General features: G+C 45.7%; 1 protein-coding gene across 1 annotated transcript in view; it reads right to left on the bottom strand.

The window, feature by feature from the left end:
• Nucleotides 1–19,507, bottom strand: part of pi4kaa (phosphatidylinositol 4-kinase, catalytic, alpha a) — a 144,460-nt gene that overhangs the window by 44,713 nt on the left and 80,240 nt on the right. The window contains exons 39-42 of the mRNA XM_084325266.1: nucleotides 17,940–18,139; nucleotides 17,078–17,165; nucleotides 14,612–14,779; nucleotides 14,089–14,142 (exon numbers count right to left, since the gene is read on the bottom strand). Coding sequence (XP_084181392.1) covers nucleotides 14,089–14,142; nucleotides 14,612–14,779; nucleotides 17,078–17,165; nucleotides 17,940–18,139 — 510 coding nt within the window. The remainder of the gene's footprint in view (nucleotides 1–14,088; nucleotides 14,143–14,611; nucleotides 14,780–17,077; nucleotides 17,166–17,939; nucleotides 18,140–19,507) is intronic.

Consider the following 19,507-nt stretch of genomic DNA (forward strand, 5'->3'; position numbering starts at 1 on the left):
GTAGTTGCCTATGACGGTAGGGTTCAGGGTTGGTTTTTTTATGAGGGGCGTGACTCTGGCTTGTTTTAGGGAGGTGGGGACCACCCCCGAGTTGAGTGAGGAGTTGATGGTTGCAGTTAGGAATGGGAGGATGTCTGGTGCTATGGACACAACACAGACAGAGCATCACATACTGTACCCCATCTAGACACAACACAGGCAGAGCATCACATACTGTACCCCATCTAGACACAACACAGTCAGAGCATCACATACTGTACCCCATCTAGACACAACACAGTCAGAGCATCACATACTGTACCCCATCTAGACACAACACAGACAGAGCATCACATACTGTACCCCATCTAGACACAACACAGTCAGAGCATCACATACTGTACCCCATCTAGACACAACAAAGAGCATGATCACATACTGGGAATGGGAGGATGTCTGGTGCTATAGACACAACACAGACAGAGCATCACATACTGTACCCCATCTAGACACAACACAGGCAGAGCATCACATACTGTACCCCATCTAGACACAACACAGTCAGAGCATCACATACTGTACCCCATCTAGACACAACACAGTCAGAGCATCACATACTGTACCCCATCTAGACACAACACAGACAGAGCATCACATACTGTACCCCATCTAGACACAACACAGTCAGAGCATCACATACTGTACCCCATCTAGACACAACAAAGAGCATGATCACATACTGTACCCCATCTAGACACAACACAGACAGAGCATCACATACTGTACCCCATCTAGACACAACACAGTCAGAGCATCACATACTGTACCCCATCTAGACACAACACAGAGCATGATCACATACTGTACCCCATCTAGACACAACACAGAGCATCACATACTGTACCCCATCTAGACACAACACAGTCAGAGCATCACATACTGTACCCCATCTAGACACAACACAGAGCATCACATACTGTACCCCATCTAGACACAACACAGGCAGAGCATCACATACTGTACCCCATCTAGACAACACAGGCAGAGCATGATCACATACTGTACCCCATCTAGACACAACACAGGCAGAGCATCACATACTGTACCCCATCTAGACACAACACAGGCAGAGCATCACATACTGTACCCCATCTAGACACAACACAGGCAGAGCATCACATACCGTACCCCATCTAGACACAACACAGGCAGAGCATCACATACCGTACCCCATCTAGACACAACACAGGCAGAGCATCACATACTGTACCCCATCTAGACACAACACAGAGCATCACATACTGTACCCCATCTAGACACAACACAGAGCATCACATACTGTACCCCATCTAGACACAACACAGAGCATCACATACTGTACCCCATCTAGACACAACACAGTCAGGGCATCACATACTGTACCCCATCTAGACACAACACAGAGCATCACATACTGTACCCCATCTAGACACAACACAGAGCATCACATACTGTACCCCATCTAGACACAAGTCAGAGCATCATAACATGCTTTCCACACTGTTCATTGTGTGAAGTGTGTCGTTCGCCTGTATTTGTGTGGGTTTCTTCCAGGTACCCCTATTTTTTCTCAAAATACCAAAATACCTGCAGGCTAGGTAGGTACACTCCTACCATTGCCCCTGATCAATGTAAAATGTAAATGACAAAGGTACTGGTCATTACAACTGGAGTTGGTCTCTTGACCAAGGTACTGGCATTACAACTGGAGTTAGTCTCTTGACCAAGGTACTGGCATTACAACTGGAGTTAGTCTCTTGACCAAGGTACTGGTCATTACAACTGGAGTTAGTCTCTTGACCAAGGTACTGGTCATTACAACTGGAGTTGGTCTCTTGACCAAGGTACTGGTCATTACAACTGGAGTTGGTCCCTTGACCAAGGTACTGGTCATTACAACTGGAGTTGGTCTATTGACCAAGGTACTGGTCATTACAACTGGAGTTGGTCTCTTGACCAAGGTACTGGTCATTACAACTGGAGTTAGTCTCTTGACCAAGGTACTGGTCATTACAACTGGAGTTGGTCCCTTGACCAAGGTACTGGTCATTGCAACTGGAGTTGGTCTCTTGACCAAGGTACTGGTCATTACAACTGGAGTTGGTCCCTTGACCAAGGTACTGGTCATTACAACTGGAGTTGGTCTATTGACCAAGGTACTGGTCATTACAACTGGAGTTGGTCTCTTGACCAAGGTACTGGCATTACAACTGGAGTTGGTCTCTTGACCAAGGTACTGGCATTACAACTGGAGTTAGTCTCTTGACCAAGGTACTGGTCATTACAACTGGAGTTAGTCTCTTGACCAAGGTACTGGTCATTACAACTGGAGTTAGTCTCTTGACCAAGGTACTGGTCATTACAACTGGAGTTGGTCTCTTGACCAAGGTACTGGTCATTACAACTGGAGTTGGTCCCTTGACCAAGGTACTGGTCATTACAACTGGAGTTGGTCTCTTGACCAAGGTACTGGTCATTACAACTGGAGTTAGTCTCTTGACCAAGGTACTGGTCATTACAACTGGAGTTGGTCCCTTGACCAAGGTACTGGTCATTGCAACTGGAGTTGGTCTCTTGACCAAGGTACTGGTCATTACAACTGGAGTTGGTCTCTTGACCAAGGTACTGGTCATTACAACTGGAGTTGGTCTCTTGACCAAGGTACTGGTCATTACAACTGGAGTTGGTCTCTTGACCAAGGTACTGACATTACAACTGGAGTTGGTCTCTTGACCAATGTACTGGTCATTACAACTGGAGTTAGTCTCTTGACCAAGGTACTGGCATTACAGCTGGAGTTAGTCTCTTGACCAAGGTACTGGCATTACAGCTGGAGTTGGTCTCTTGACCAAGGTACTGGTCATTACAACTGGAGTTAGTCTCTTGACCAAGGTACTGGTCATTACAACTGGAGTTAGTCTCTTGACCAAGGTACTGGCATTACAGCTGGAGTTGGTCTCTTGACCAAGGTACTGGTCATTACAACTGGAGTTAGTCTCTTGACCAAGGTACTGGTCATTACAACTGGAGTTGGTCTCTTGACCAAGGTACTGGTCATTACAACTGGAGTTGGTCTCTTGACCAAGGTACTGGTCATTACAACTGGAGTTGGTCTCTTGACCAAGGTACTGGTCATTACAACTGGAGTTAGTCTCTTGACCAAGGTACTGATCATTACAACTGGAGTTAGTCTCTTGACCAAGGTACTGGTCATTACAACTGGAGTTAGTCTCTTGACCAAGGTACTGGTCATTACAACTGGAGTTAGTCTCTTGACCAAGGTACTGGTCATTACAACTGGAGTTGGTCTCTTGACCAAGGTACTGGTCATTACAACTGGAGTTGGTCTCTTGACCAAGGTACTGGTCATTACAACTGGAGTTGGTCTCTTGACCAAGGTACTGGTCATTACAACTGGAGTTAGTCTCTTGACCAAGGTACTGGTCATTACAACTGGAGTTGGTCTCTTGACCAAGGTACTGGTCATTACAACTGGAGTTAGTCTCTTGACCAAGGTACTGGTCATTACAACTGGAGTTGGTCTCCTGACCAAGGTACTGGTCATTACAACTGGAGTTGGTCTCTTGACCAAGGTACTGGTCATTACAACTGGAGTTAGTCTCTTGACCAAGGTACTGGCATTACAACTGGAGTTGGTCTCTTGACCAAGGTACTGGTCATTACAACTGGAGTTGGTCTCTTGACCAAGGTACTGGTCATTACAACTGGAGTTAGTCTCTTGACCAAGGTACTGGCTTTACAACTGGAGTTAGTCTCTTGACCAAGGTACTGGTCATTACAACTGGAGTTAGTCTCTTGACCGAGGTACTGGTCATTACAACTGGAGTTGGTCTCTTGACCAAGGTACTGGTCATTACAACTGGAGTTGGTCTCCTGACCAAGGTACTGGTCATTACAACTGGAGTTGGTCTCTTGACCAAGGTACTGGTCATTACAACTGGAGTTGGTCTCTTGACCAAGGTACTGGTCATTACAACTGGAGTTGGTCTCTTGACCAAGGTACTGGTCATTACAACTGGAGTTGGTCTCTTGACCAAGGTACTGGTCATTACAACTGGAGTTGGTCTCTTGACCAAGGTACTGGTCATTACAACTGGAGTTGGTCTCTTGACCAAGGTACTGGTCATTACAACTGGAGTTAGTCTCTTGACCAAGGTACTGACATTACAACTGGAGTTGGTCTCTTGACCAAGGTACTGGTCATTACAACTGGAGTTAGTCTCTTGACCAAGGTACTGACATTACAACTGGAGTTGGTCTCTTGACCAAGGTACTGGTCATTACAACTGGAGTTGGTCCCTTGACCAAGGTACTGGTCATTACAACTGGAGTTGGTCTCTTGACCAAGGTACTGGTCATTACAACTGGAGTTGGTCCCTTGACCAAGGTACTGGTCATTACAACTGGAGTTGGTCTCTTGACCAAGGTACTGGTCATTACAACTGGAGTTGGTCTCTTGACTAAGGTACTGGTCATTACAACTGGAGTTGGTCTCTTGACCAAGGTACTGGTCATTACAACTGGAGTTGGTCTCTTGACCAAGGTACTGGTCATTACAACTGGAGTTGGTCTCTTGACCAAGGTACTGGTCATTACAACTGGAGTTGGTCTCTTGACCAAGGTACTGGCATTACAACTGGAGTTGGTCTCTTGACCAAGGTACTGGTCATTACAACTGGAGTTGGTCTCTTGACCAAGGTACTGGTCATTACAACTGGAGTTAGTCTCTTGACCAAGGTACTGGTCATTACAACTGGAGTTGGTCTCTTGACCAAGGTACTGGTCATTACAACTGGAGTTGGTCTCTTGACCAAGGTACTGGTCATTACAACTGGAGTTGGTCCCTTGACCAAGGTACTGGTCATTGCAACTGGAGTTGGTCTCTTGACCAAGGTACTGGTCATTACAACTGGAGTTGGTCCCTTGACCAAGGTACTGGTCATTACAACTGGAGTTGGTCTATTGACCAAGGTACTGGTCATTACAACTGGAGTTGGTCTCTTGACCAAGGTACTGGCATTACAACTGGAGTTGGTCTCTTGACCAAGGTACTGGCATTACAACTGGAGTTAGTCTCTTGACCAAGGTACTGGTCATTACAACTGGAGTTAGTCTCTTGACCAAGGTACTGGTCATTACAACTGGAGTTAGTCTCTTGACCAAGGTACTGGTCATTACAACTGGAGTTGGTCTCTTGACCAAGGTACTGGTCATTACAACTGGAGTTGGTCCCTTGACCAAGGTACTGGTCATTACAACTGGAGTTGGTCTCTTGACCAAGGTACTGGTCATTACAACTGGAGTTAGTCTCTTGACCAAGGTACTGGTCATTACAACTGGAGTTGGTCCCTTGACCAAGGTACTGGTCATTGCAACTGGAGTTGGTCTCTTGACCAAGGTACTGGTCATTACAACTGGAGTTGGTCTCTTGACCAAGGTACTGGTCATTACAACTGGAGTTGGTCTCTTGACCAAGGTACTGGTCATTACAACTGGAGTTGGTCTCTTGACCAAGGTACTGACATTACAACTGGAGTTGGTCTCTTGACCAATGTACTGGTCATTACAACTGGAGTTAGTCTCTTGACCAAGGTACTGGCATTACAGCTGGAGTTAGTCTCTTGACCAAGGTACTGGCATTACAGCTGGAGTTGGTCTCTTGACCAAGGTACTGGTCATTACAACTGGAGTTAGTCTCTTGACCAAGGTACTGGTCATTACAACTGGAGTTAGTCTCTTGACCAAGGTACTGGCATTACAGCTGGAGTTGGTCTCTTGACCAAGGTACTGGTCATTACAACTGGAGTTAGTCTCTTGACCAAGGTACTGGTCATTACAACTGGAGTTGGTCTCTTGACCAAGGTACTGGTCATTACAACTGGAGTTGGTCTCTTGACCAAGGTACTGGTCATTACAACTGGAGTTGGTCTCTTGACCAAGGTACTGGTCATTACAACTGGAGTTAGTCTCTTGACCAAGGTACTGATCATTACAACTGGAGTTAGTCTCTTGACCAAGGTACTGGTCATTACAACTGGAGTTAGTCTCTTGACCAAGGTACTGGTCATTACAACTGGAGTTAGTCTCTTGACCAAGGTACTGGTCATTACAACTGGAGTTGGTCTCTTGACCAAGGTACTGGTCATTACAACTGGAGTTGGTCTCTTGACCAAGGTACTGGTCATTACAACTGGAGTTGGTCTCTTGACCAAGGTACTGGTCATTACAACTGGAGTTAGTCTCTTGACCAAGGTACTGGTCATTACAACTGGAGTTGGTCTCTTGACCAAGGTACTGGTCATTACAACTGGAGTTAGTCTCTTGACCAAGGTACTGGTCATTACAACTGGAGTTGGTCTCCTGACCAAGGTACTGGTCATTACAACTGGAGTTGGTCTCTTGACCAAGGTACTGGTCATTACAACTGGAGTTAGTCTCTTGACCAAGGTACTGGCATTACAACTGGAGTTGGTCTCTTGACCAAGGTACTGGTCATTACAACTGGAGTTGGTCTCTTGACCAAGGTACTGGTCATTACAACTGGAGTTAGTCTCTTGACCAAGGTACTGGCTTTACAACTGGAGTTAGTCTCTTGACCAAGGTACTGGTCATTACAACTGGAGTTAGTCTCTTGACCGAGGTACTGGTCATTACAACTGGAGTTGGTCTCTTGACCAAGGTACTGGTCATTACAACTGGAGTTGGTCTCCTGACCAAGGTACTGGTCATTACAACTGGAGTTGGTCTCTTGACCAAGGTACTGGTCATTACAACTGGAGTTGGTCTCTTGACCAAGGTACTGGTCATTACAACTGGAGTTGGTCTCTTGACCAAGGTACTGGTCATTACAACTGGAGTTGGTCTCTTGACCAAGGTACTGGTCATTACAACTGGAGTTGGTCTCTTGACCAAGGTACTGGTCATTACAACTGGAGTTGGTCTCTTGACCAAGGTACTGGTCATTACAACTGGAGTTAGTCTCTTGACCAAGGTACTGACATTACAACTGGAGTTGGTCTCTTGACCAAGGTACTGGTCATTACAACTGGAGTTAGTCTCTTGACCAAGGTACTGACATTACAACTGGAGTTGGTCTCTTGACCAAGGTACTGGTCATTACAACTGGAGTTGGTCCCTTGACCAAGGTACTGGTCATTACAACTGGAGTTGGTCTCTTGACCAAGGTACTGGTCATTACAACTGGAGTTGGTCCCTTGACCAAGGTACTGGTCATTACAACTGGAGTTGGTCTCTTGACCAAGGTACTGGTCATTACAACTGGAGTTGGTCTCTTGACTAAGGTACTGGTCATTACAACTGGAGTTGGTCTCTTGACCAAGGTACTGGTCATTACAACTGGAGTTGGTCTCTTGACCAAGGTACTGGTCATTACAACTGGAGTTGGTCTCTTGACCAAGGTACTGGTCATTACAACTGGAGTTGGTCTCTTGACCAAGGTACTGGCATTACAACTGGAGTTGGTCTCTTGACCAAGGTACTGGTCATTACAACTGGAGTTGGTCTCTTGACCAAGGTACTGGTCATTACAACTGGAGTTAGTCTCTTGACCAAGGTACTGGTCATTACAACTGGAGTTGGTCTCTTGACCAAGGTACTGGTCATTACAACTGGAGTTGGTCTCTTGACCAAGGTACTGGTCATTACAACTGGAGTTGGTCTCTTGACCAAGGTACTGGTCATTACAACTGGAGTTGGTCTCTTGACCAAGGTACTGGTCATTACAACTGGAGTTGGTCTCTTGACCAAGGTACTGGTCATTACAACTGGAGTTGGTCTCTTGACCAAGGTACTGGTCATTACAACTGGAGTTGGTCTCTTGACCAAGGTACTGGTCATTACAACTGGAGTTGGTCTCTTGACCAAGGTACTGACATTACAACTGGAGTTGGTCTCTTGACCAAGGTACTGGTCATTACAACTGGAGTTGGTCCCTTGACCAAGGTACTGGTCATTACAACTGGAGTTGGTCCCTTGACCAAGGTACTGGTCATTACAACTGGAGTTGGTCCCTTGACCAAGGTACTGGTCATTACAACTGGAGTTGGTCCCTTGACCAAGGTACTGGTCATTACAACTGGAGTTGGTCTCTTGACCAAGGTACTGGTCATTACAACTGGAGTTAGTCTCTTGACCAAGGTACTGGTCATTACAACTGGAGTTGGTCTCTTGACCAAGGTACTGGTCATTACAACTGGAGTTGGTCCCTTGACCAAGGTACTGGTCATTACAACTGGAGTTGGTCTCTTGACCAAGGTACTGTCATTACAACTGGAGTTAGTCTCCTGACCAAGGTACTGGCATTACAACTGGAGTTGGTCTCCTGACCAAGGTACTGGCCATTACAACTGGAGTTGGTCTCTTGACCAAGGTACTGGTCATTACAACTGGAGTTGGTCTCTTGACCAAGGTACTGGTCATTACAACTGGAGTTGGTCTCTTGACCAAGGTACTGGTCATTACAGCTGGAGTTGGTCTCTTGACCAAGGTACTGGTCATTACAACTGGAGTTAGTCTCTTGACCAAGGTACTGACATTACAACTGGAGTTGGTCTCTTGACCAAGGTACTGGTCATTACAACTGGAGTTAGTCTCCTGACCAAGGTACTGGTCATTACAACTGGAGTTAGTCTCCTGACCAAGGTACTGGTCATTACAACTGGAGTTGGTCTCTTGACCAAGGTACTGGTCATTACAACTGGAGTTAGTCTCCTGACCAAGGTACTGGTCATTACAACTGGAGTTGGTCTCCTGACCAAGGTACTGGTCATTACAACTGGAGTTGGTCTCTTGACCAAGGTACTGGTCATTACAACTGGAGTTGGTCACTTGACCAAGGTACTGGTCATTACAACTGGAGTTAGTCTCTTGACCAAGGTACTGGCATTACAACTGGAGTTGGTCTCTTGACCAAGGTACTGGTCATTACAACTGGAGTTGGTCTCTTGACCAAGGTACTGGTCATTACAACTGGAGTTAGTCTCTTGACCAAGGTACTGGCTTTACAACTGGAGTTAGTCTCTTGACCGAGGTACTGGTCATTACAACTGGAGTTAGTCTCTTGACCGAGGTACTGGTCATTACAACTGGAGTTGGTCTCTTGACCAAGGTACTGGTCATTACAACTGGAGTTGGTCTCCTGACCAAGGTACTGGTCATTACAACTGGAGTTGGTCTCTTGACCAAGGTACTGGTCATTACAACTGGAGTTGGTCTCTTGACCAAGGTACTGGTCATTACAACTGGAGTTGGTCTCTTGACCAAGGTACTGGTCATTACAACTGGAGTTGGTCTCTTGACCAAGGTACTGGTCATTACAACTGGAGTTGGTCTCTTGACCAAGGTACTGGTCATTACAACTGGAGTTAGTCTCTTGACCAAGGTACTGACATTACAACTGGAGTTGGTCTCTTGACCAAGGTACTGGTCATTACAACTGGAGTTAGTCTCTTGACCAAGGTACTGACATTACAACTGGAGTTGGTCTCTTGACCAAGGTACTGGTCATTACAACTGGAGTTGGTCCCTTGACCAAGGTACTGGTCATTACAACTGGAGTTGGTCTCTTGACCAAGGTACTGGTCATTACAACTGGAGTTGGTCCCTTGACCAAGGTACTGGTCATTACAACTGGAGTTGGTCTCTTGACCAAGGTACTGGTCATTACAACTGGAGTTGGTCTCTTGACTAAGGTACTGGTCATTACAACTGGAGTTGGTCTCTTGACCAAGGTACTGGTCATTACAACTGGAGTTGGTCTCTTGACCAAGGTACTGGTCATTACAACTGGAGTTGGTCTCTTGACCAAGGTACTGGTCATTACAACTGGAGTTGGTCTCTTGACCAAGGTACTGGCATTACAACTGGAGTTGGTCTCTTGACCAAGGTACTGGTCATTACAACTGGAGTTGGTCTCTTGACCAAGGTACTGGTCATTACAACTGGAGTTAGTCTCTTGACCAAGGTACTGGTCATTACAACTGGAGTTAGTCTCTTGACCAAGGTACTGGTCATTACAACTGGAGTTGGTCTCTTGACCAAGGTACTGGTCATTACAACTGGAGTTGGTCTCTTGACCAAGGTACTGGTCATTACAACTGGAGTTGGTCTCTTGACCAAGGTACTGGTCATTACAACTGGAGTTGGTCTCTTGACCAAGGTACTGGTCATTACAACTGGAGTTGGTCTCTTGACCAAGGTACTGGTCATTACAACTGGAGTTGGTCTCTTGACCAAGGTACTGGTCATTACAACTGGAGTTGGTCTCTTGACCAAGGTACTGACATTACAACTGGAGTTGGTCTCTTGACCAAGGTACTGGTCATTACAACTGGAGTTGGTCCCTTGACCAAGGTACTGGTCATTACAACTGGAGTTGGTCCCTTGACCAAGGTACTGGTCATTACAACTGGAGTTGGTCCCTTGACCAAGGTACTGGTCATTACAACTGGAGTTGGTCCCTTGACCAAGGTACTGGTCATTACAACTGGAGTTGGTCTCTTGACCAAGGTACTGGTCATTACAACTGGAGTTAGTCTCTTGACCAAGGTACTGGTCATTACAACTGGAGTTGGTCTCTTGACCAAGGTACTGGTCATTACAACTGGAGTTGGTCCCTTGACCAAGGTACTGGTCATTACAACTGGAGTTGGTCTCTTGACCAAGGTACTGTCATTACAACTGGAGTTAGTCTCCTGACCAAGGTACTGGCATTACAACTGGAGTTGGTCTCCTGACCAAGGTACTGGCCATTACAACTGGAGTTGGTCTCTTGACCAAGGTACTGGTCATTACAACTGGAGTTGGTCTCTTGACCAAGGTACTGGTCATTACAACTGGAGTTGGTCTCTTGACCAAGGTACTGGTCATTACAGCTGGAGTTGGTCTCTTGACCAAGGTACTGGTCATTACAACTGGAGTTAGTCTCTTGACCAAGGTACTGACATTACAACTGGAGTTGGTCTCTTGACCAAGGTACTGGTCATTACAACTGGAGTTAGTCTCCTGACCAAGGTACTGGTCATTACAACTGGAGTTAGTCTCCTGACCAAGGTACTGGTCATTACAACTGGAGTTGGTCTCTTGACCAAGGTACTGGTCATTACAACTGGAGTTAGTCTCCTGACCAAGGTACTGGTCATTACAACTGGAGTTGGTCTCCTGACCAAGGTACTGGTCATTACAACTGGAGTTGGTCTCTTGACCAAGGTACTGGTCATTACAACTGGAGTTGGTCACTTGACCAAGGTACTGGTCATTACAACTGGAGTTAGTCTCTTGACCAAGGTACTGGCATTACAACTGGAGTTGGTCTCTTGACCAAGGTACTGGTCATTACAACTGGAGTTGGTCTCTTGACCAAGGTACTGGTCATTACAACTGGAGTTAGTCTCTTGACCAAGGTACTGGCTTTACAACTGGAGTTAGTCTCTTGACCGAGGTACTGGTCATTACAACTGGAGTTAGTCTCTTGACCGAGGTACTGGTCATTACAACTGGAGTTGGTCTCTTGACCAAGGTACTGGTCATTACAACTGGAGTTGGTCTCCTGACCAAGGTACTGGTCATTACAACTGGAGTTGGTCTCTTGACCAAGGTACTGGTCATTACAACTGGAGTTGGTCTCTTGACCAAGGTACTGGTCATTACAACTGGAGTTGGTCTCTTGACCAAGGTACTGGTCATTACAACTGGAGTTGGTCTCTTGACCAAGGTACTGGTCATTACAACTGGAGTTGGTCTCTTGACCAAGGTACTGGTCATTACAACTGGAGTTAGTCTCTTGACCAAGGTACTGACATTACAACTGGAGTTGGTCTCTTGACCAAGGTACTGGTCATTACAACTGGAGTTAGTCTCTTGACCAAGGTACTGACATTACAACTGGAGTTGGTCTCTTGACCAAGGTACTGGTCATTACAACTGGAGTTGGTCCCTTGACCAAGGTACTGGTCATTACAACTGGAGTTGGTCTCTTGACCAAGGTACTGGTCATTACAACTGGAGTTGGTCCCTTGACCAAGGTACTGGTCATTACAACTGGAGTTGGTCTCTTGACCAAGGTACTGGTCATTACAACTGGAGTTGGTCTCTTGACTAAGGTACTGGTCATTACAACTGGAGTTGGTCTCTTGACCAAGGTACTGGTCATTACAACTGGAGTTGGTCTCTTGACCAAGGTACTGGTCATTACAACTGGAGTTGGTCTCTTGACCAAGGTACTGGTCATTACAACTGGAGTTGGTCTCTTGACCAAGGTACTGGCATTACAACTGGAGTTGGTCTCTTGACCAAGGTACTGGTCATTACAACTGGAGTTGGTCTCTTGACCAAGGTACTGGTCATTACAACTGGAGTTAGTCTCTTGACCAAGGTACTGGTCATTACAACTGGAGTTAGTCTCTTGACCAAGGTACTGGTCATTACAACTGGAGTTGGTCTCTTGACCAAGGTACTGGTCATTACAACTGGAGTTGGTCTCTTGACCAAGGTACTGGTCATTACAACTGGAGTTGGTCTCTTGACCAAGGTACTGGTCATTACAACTGGAGTTGGTCTCTTGACCAAGGTACTGGTCATTACAACTGGAGTTGGTCTCTTGACCAAGGTACTGGTCATTACAACTGGAGTTGGTCTCTTGACCAAGGTACTGGTCATTACAACTGGAGTTGGTCTCTTGACCAAGGTACTGACATTACAACTGGAGTTGGTCTCTTGACCAAGGTACTGGTCATTACAACTGGAGTTGGTCCCTTGACCAAGGTACTGGTCATTACAACTGGAGTTGGTCCCTTGACCAAGGTACTGGTCATTACAACTGGAGTTGGTCCCTTGACCAAGGTACTGGTCATTACAACTGGAGTTGGTCCCTTGACCAAGGTACTGGTCATTACAACTGGAGTTGGTCTCTTGACCAAGGTACTGGTCATTACAACTGGAGTTAGTCTCTTGACCAAGGTACTGGTCATTACAACTGGAGTTGGTCTCTTGACCAAGGTACTGGTCATTACAACTGGAGTTGGTCCCTTGACCAAGGTACTGGTCATTACAACTGGAGTTGGTCTCTTGACCAAGGTACTGTCATTACAACTGGAGTTAGTCTCCTGACCAAGGTACTGGCCATTACAACTGGAGTTGGTCTCTTGACCAAGGTACTGGTCATTACAACTGGAGTTGGTCTCTTGACCAAGGTACTGGTCATTACAGCTGGAGTTGGTCTCTTGACCAAGGTACTGGCATTGCAACTGGAGTTAGTCTCTTGACCAAGGTACTGACATTACAACTGGAGTTGGTCTCTTGACCAAGGTACTGGTCATTACAACTGGAGTTAGTCTCCTGACCAAGGTACTGGTCATTACAACTGGAGTTAGTCTCTTGACCAAGGTACTGGTCATTACAACTGGAGTTGGTCTCTTGACCAAGGTACTGGTCATTACAACTGGAGTTGGTCCCTTGACCAAGGTACTGGTCATTACAACTGGAGTTAGTCTCCTGACCAAGGTACTGGTCATTACAACTGGAGTTAGTCTCCTGACCAAGGTACTGGTCATTACAACTGGAGTTGGTCTCTTGACCAAGGTACTGGTCATTACAACTGGAGTTAGTCTCCTGACCAAGGTACTGGTCATTACAACTGGAGTTGGTCTCTTGACCAAGGTACTGGTCATTACAACTGGAGTTGGTCTCTTGACCAAGGTACTGGTCATTACAACTGGAGTTAGTCTCTTGACCAAGGTACTGGTCATTACAACTGGAGTTAGTCTCTTGACCAAGGTACTGGTCATTACAACTGGAGTTAGTCTCTTGACCAAGGTACTGGTCATTACAACTGGAGTTGGTCTCTGGGCTGCCCACTGCCCCCAAGTGGGTAGGATGGGTCAAATGCAGAGGATTAATAAATGATGAGCTTAGACCTTCCACCCAGGGCTACGGGACTCTGTGCTCTTGTCAACGCAAGGTTCTAGTGTATGTTGGAACACGAGACACAGGTTCTAGGGTCGTCATGCCGTGTGTGAACATGAGAACCTGTACCTTGTCGTAGCGGAGAGCCTGGACAATCTGGGGGATGTAGAACAGAATGGCGTCCTGCGGGGGAGAAGTCAAAGGTCATCGTGTTTGACATGTAACATGTAGTTAACATGCGATGGGATCATAGGAATCAATACCTCAGAACACATGTATTATTATTAGGGATGTCCGATATTGGCATTAAAAATGTAATATCGTAAATTATCGGTAGGTAAATAGAACAAAACTTGAAACTATTTGGGTGGAAAGTGTGAATATAAACGAAAAAGCGAGTCGTTTACAAGAAAACAATGTTAGGATCCTTTAACCTTTTCACTGCCACACAACAGAAGGTTAACCCTTTACTATCACACGACCGACGGCGATGCTCCATCATTAGCATCATTAGCTCCGCGGAGCTAATGATGCTAATGATGGAGCATCGCCGTCGGTCGTGCGATAGTAAAGGGCTAACCTTCTGTATTGTCACAGTGAAAGGGTTAACCGGCTGTCGTGTGGCAGTGAAAGGGTTTAACCCGTGACTCACCGGGGGGAAGGAGCGCAGCACTTTAACCCCGTACTGCGCGGTGAGCGGGTGAGGGGGGTACATGCTGCTGAAGTACGACAGGCCGGTGGGCGGGTCGGTGGGCGCCCAGCACAGGATGTGACTCAGCTCGGGGGAGTCGGCGTCGATCGTGTGCCACGTGACCAGGAACTAGAGGAACACACGGGCATGTAACCATGACAACACGGCATGGAGCGGGTACAGTATTGATATATATACCGTATATATATATATATATATATATATATATATTAGTGCTGTCAGGCGATTAAAAAAAATTACAAGATTTGTAATTAATTAATCTAATTAATCGCATTTTAATCGCATAACCATTTTAGGCCTGATATTTTATATTCTATAATCATATTTCAAATGGCATGTGTCCGGATGGCAGAATTCAATACTGTATCTACAAAACCTTCTGTTTAATCATCTTCCATTTATTCATTTGCTTCGATTTTTCAGGTCTGGTCAATTTTAGCATTGTGTGTTATTCATAGTCAAAAAAATTATAATAATAATAATTTAATTGATATTCTCATTTGGTTCATTACAATTGACTCAAGCCTCGTAACAGACACAGTATTTCTGACACTGGGAACACATTCCCTGAGATCCATAGATGTCCCTAGAATCAGATACCAAGAACATGCAAATGGACCATTTAAAAAAAAAGTCTGTAAATGTGTATTCTACGTTCCTATGGAATGAATGAGATAAAGAAAATTATAAAAATGTATAAAAAAAATGTAAATTACTTTTTTTTTTTTTATTAATTCTGCGTTAATTTTAATAACGCAATACTTTGCTGTGTAATTAATTAATCTAATTAACGCAATAAACTGACAGCCCTAATATATATATATATATTGTACATACCAGCATATAATGCTTTTTACATATCTGTAGATACTATATCTATATACTGTATGTACATATCCCTTACCTACTCTTACTAGTTACACTGCTGGCCAGTATGACTTACTACCATAGTGTCTTTATACCTGTATCACTGTACATATTAATACTATAACTATATCTGTGTACATATCCCTTACCTACTCTTACTAGTTACACTGCTGGCCAGTATGACTTACTACCATAGTGTCTTTATACCTGTATCACTGTACATATTAATACTACAACTCTGTACATACATCTGATTAGCACCATTATTCAGTAGTACTAATTTATATATTTTGTACCCAGTTTAATGACCTGTACATTGTACTACTATACTATTGCACTTTACTGTTACACTCTGGTTGGATGCCAAACTTATTTTGGTTGTACTGTACTTGTACATTTTGATCTAATCTAATCTAAACAAACACAAACACAAAACAATGTTGTTTTTTCTTAAATTCTCCGGTGAACTCGACCCGACACAAACTCAACACAGGTTCTCTCTGTCCTCTCGCTCTGGGAGGAGGGTGGTGCGTGTTCTGTTCACACCGCCTGCCGTGTCCCGGGGCGCAGATATATAACACCGTGGGGATTCTTCAAATGCGCGGCATTCCCCTTTAACTGCAGCGGCCTCCCCTTTAACACTTTGACTGCCACTCACGGCTAATCTCGGGTTTACGATAGTTACGTGCATATTATTTTTAATTTTTCTTAGCGATCTGAAATCATATTGCATCACGCGAGCCTACCCTAGCCTACCCAAGGGCCGCCAGCGATCAGATGTGAAAAAAGCGCCCCCTATCGTCTCCTAAGATGGTAAATGGACTTTTGGAATGGACTCAATGAAAATGGATGGGGGAAAAAAAATATTCCAGTCCACTGATGCAGCCGGGGTTACCAGAGTTCATTCTGGATCCTCTGAGCCCCGCTGATCATGAGTTCTACTGTATACATGTTAGATCTATAAACTTATCGATTTTTTCGAATGGTGATCAGGAATTGGAATATACCATTTGGATACCATCTGATGTCAGGTAAGGAATTTATGTTATCAGTGTTAGGATAATCAGACTCGTTTTCGAGGAGATATAAGCTTTTTTCTGATATGTGCTCTATCGGTTTCACTGTAAAATCCATGAGGAAATGAAAGCAGCTATTATCAGCGCGCGCCTCGAACGTGCGTGCGTGCACGTATAATATTGATCATCTAGCATTTATTTGAAAACGATTCATAAATAGGCCGACAAATATCAACGTTCTGGAATATTCCAGTAAAAGGCGATTATCACAGAATGGGCTGTTTTTCACCTGAAAACGGGCGCTTTTCAAAATGCTCTCAAACGGAAATGAAGCGATAAAAAACCAATCTGCCTTGACAGCACTGACTGGAAAATTATTCTTTGATAAGCGACGGGCAGATTAGACACATAGCCATAATTTAAAACATAGATTAGGCGAACACATATTCCAGGTGTTAAGTCGTGCGCCCCCTGGTGGCACTGAAAGTGTTAACTGCAGAGGCCTCCCCTTTAACGGCTTCACCTTCACAGCCTCGGGGACGTCGCTGACGGCTCCAGGATCCAGTCGGACCAGCCGGGTCACCTCCGCTACGATGGCCTCGTTCTTAAACCTGCAGGGGGGAGGGAGGGGGGGAGGGGGGAGAGGGGGGAGGGAGGGAGGGAGGGAGGGAGGGAGGGAGGGAGGGAGGGAGGGAGGGAGAGACAGGAGGGATACAGATAGACAGACAGACAGAGAGACAGGAGGGAGACAGAGACAGAGAGAGTTTGATTGAAAACTTTATTTAACAGATTGCAGAATGGGTACAATACAGTACGGCTCAATACATACAATTGTTAAGGGGATGCAGACCAGAGAAAGACTTTCGTCTTGTTTACATCAGGGTCCCCCATTTTCAATTCATCATAACATACACGACATACAGATAGACAGTACTGCTACATCTATACATTTATGACATACCAGATTTGCAAATGCAGAGAGAGACAGAGACAGAGAGAGAGACAGAGACAGAGAGAGGCTTAAACAAGGCTTGTTTAGGTGGTTTAGAGTCAGACACACTGCTGTCATGTTGGGTTTGAAGGCTGATTAAGGCCCTTGGGACAGAGAATGAGAGACAGAGCGAGAGTGAGAGAGAGAGAGACAGAGAGAGAGTGAGAGTGAGAGTGAGAGAGAGACAGAGAGACACACAGAGAGAGACAGAGACAGGCAGAGACAGAGAGAGACAGGGAGAGGGAGAGAGTGAGGGAGAGGGAGAGAGCAAGAGAGAGAGAGAGCAAGAGAGAATGAGAGACAGAGAGAGAGAGAGAGAGAGAGCGAGAGAGAGAGAGAGAGAGAGAGAGAGAGAGAGAGAGAGAGAGAGAGAGAAGAGAGAGAGAGACAGTACCTGGTGGGCAGCTGCATGGCCAGGTAAGGAGCGATGGTCCAGGCCAGGTACACGTTGTCCTTCCACTGTTTCTCAGTGAAGCTGATGTACTTGGACCTCCAGTTGGCGATGCTGGTCTCCAGGGACTGTTCCATGGAGCTGCTCAGCTCCTGGGTGGACAGGGGGTTGTACCAGGTGGTGAGGCGCTCGATCTCACTGGCCTGGAGGAGAAGAGAGGAGGAGGAGGAGGAGGAGAGGAGAGGAGAGGAGAGGAGAGGAGAGGAGAGGAGAGGAGAGGAGAGGAGAGGAGAGGAGAGGAGAGGAGGGGGAGATGAGAGGAGAGGAGAGGAGAGGAGAGGAGAGGAGGAGAGGAGAGAGGAGAGGAGGAGGAGAGGAGAGGAGAGGAGAGGAGGAGGAGAGGAGAGGAGAGGAGGAGAGGAGGAGAGGAGGAGGAGAGGAGGAGAGAAGGAGAGGAGGAGAGGAGGAGAGGAGGACAACAGGAGGACGAGGAGAGGAAGAGAGGAGAGGAGGAAGAGAGGAAGAGGAGGAGAGGAGGAGGAGGAGGAGGAGGAGAGGAGGAGGAGAGAAGGAGAGGAGAGGAGAGGACAACAGGAGGACGAGAGGAGAGGAAGAGAGGAGAGAGGAAGAGAGGAAGAGGAGAGGAGGAGGAGAGGAGGAGAGGAGAAGGAGAGGAGAGGAGAGGAGAGGAGGAGGAGAGGAGGAGAGAAGAGGACAAGAGGAGGAGGACGAGAGGAGGACGAGAGGAGGATAGGAGAGGAGGAGAGGAGGAGGAGAGGAGGAAGAGAGGAGGAGGAGAGGAGGTAAGATAAGATAAGGTAAGACAAGATAATATAAGATATTCCTCTATTGATCCCCTTGGGGAAATCCAGGCGTCATAGCAGCATGGGGGAGGGGGGAGGGGAGGTACAGGTATGGGCAGGGTAATAGTAGAAAGACATAAATATAGGCAATAAAATTAGATCTGAATATAAAAAAAAATTGGAAAATATACAGTGTAAACAATATAATTAACTCTAAAATAAATAAATAAACGGGAGGATGAGGATGAGGACAGACTGCGGATGAATCGCTCCATCAGTCTGTTCAGATTAGATCACATGGAGACACACGTGCTCCAGGTCACTGACCCCAGATCAGTGGAGAACTATGTGAATACAGGCCCTGGTTCTCTGTGGGGGATCTACTGGATCTACTGGATCTACTGGGCACCGGCAAGCTGCCCTCTGGTGCTCCACAACTGACTATTCACACAGCGGCCATTTTGCATTGTGTTGCTATGCTCTGCTTGGTGCCAGTTCTGTTGAAGCCTGTAGTCACATGGTAGCTAGTTAGTTATGATTCTGATGTCAGAGGTAATAACCTAGTTTCAAGTTTCAAGTTTCTTTAATAGTTGTCATACAGAAGTACAGAATACTTTTGTACAAAATGCTTCTTACTGTTGCGCTCCAGAGACTGTGCAAGACAAGATAAGTATGAAATAAAAACATAGTAAAAATTAGAAGAAAAAAAAGAGGTCACAGTGTTCAGTTTAGACATATGTACAATGTTCGTAGACGTAGTTACCATAC

Source organism: Notolepis coatsorum (assembly GCF_963971535.1).
Source record: "Notolepis coatsorum genome assembly, chromosome: 11".
Lineage (NCBI taxonomy): Eukaryota > Metazoa > Chordata > Actinopteri > Aulopiformes > Paralepididae > Notolepis > Notolepis coatsorum.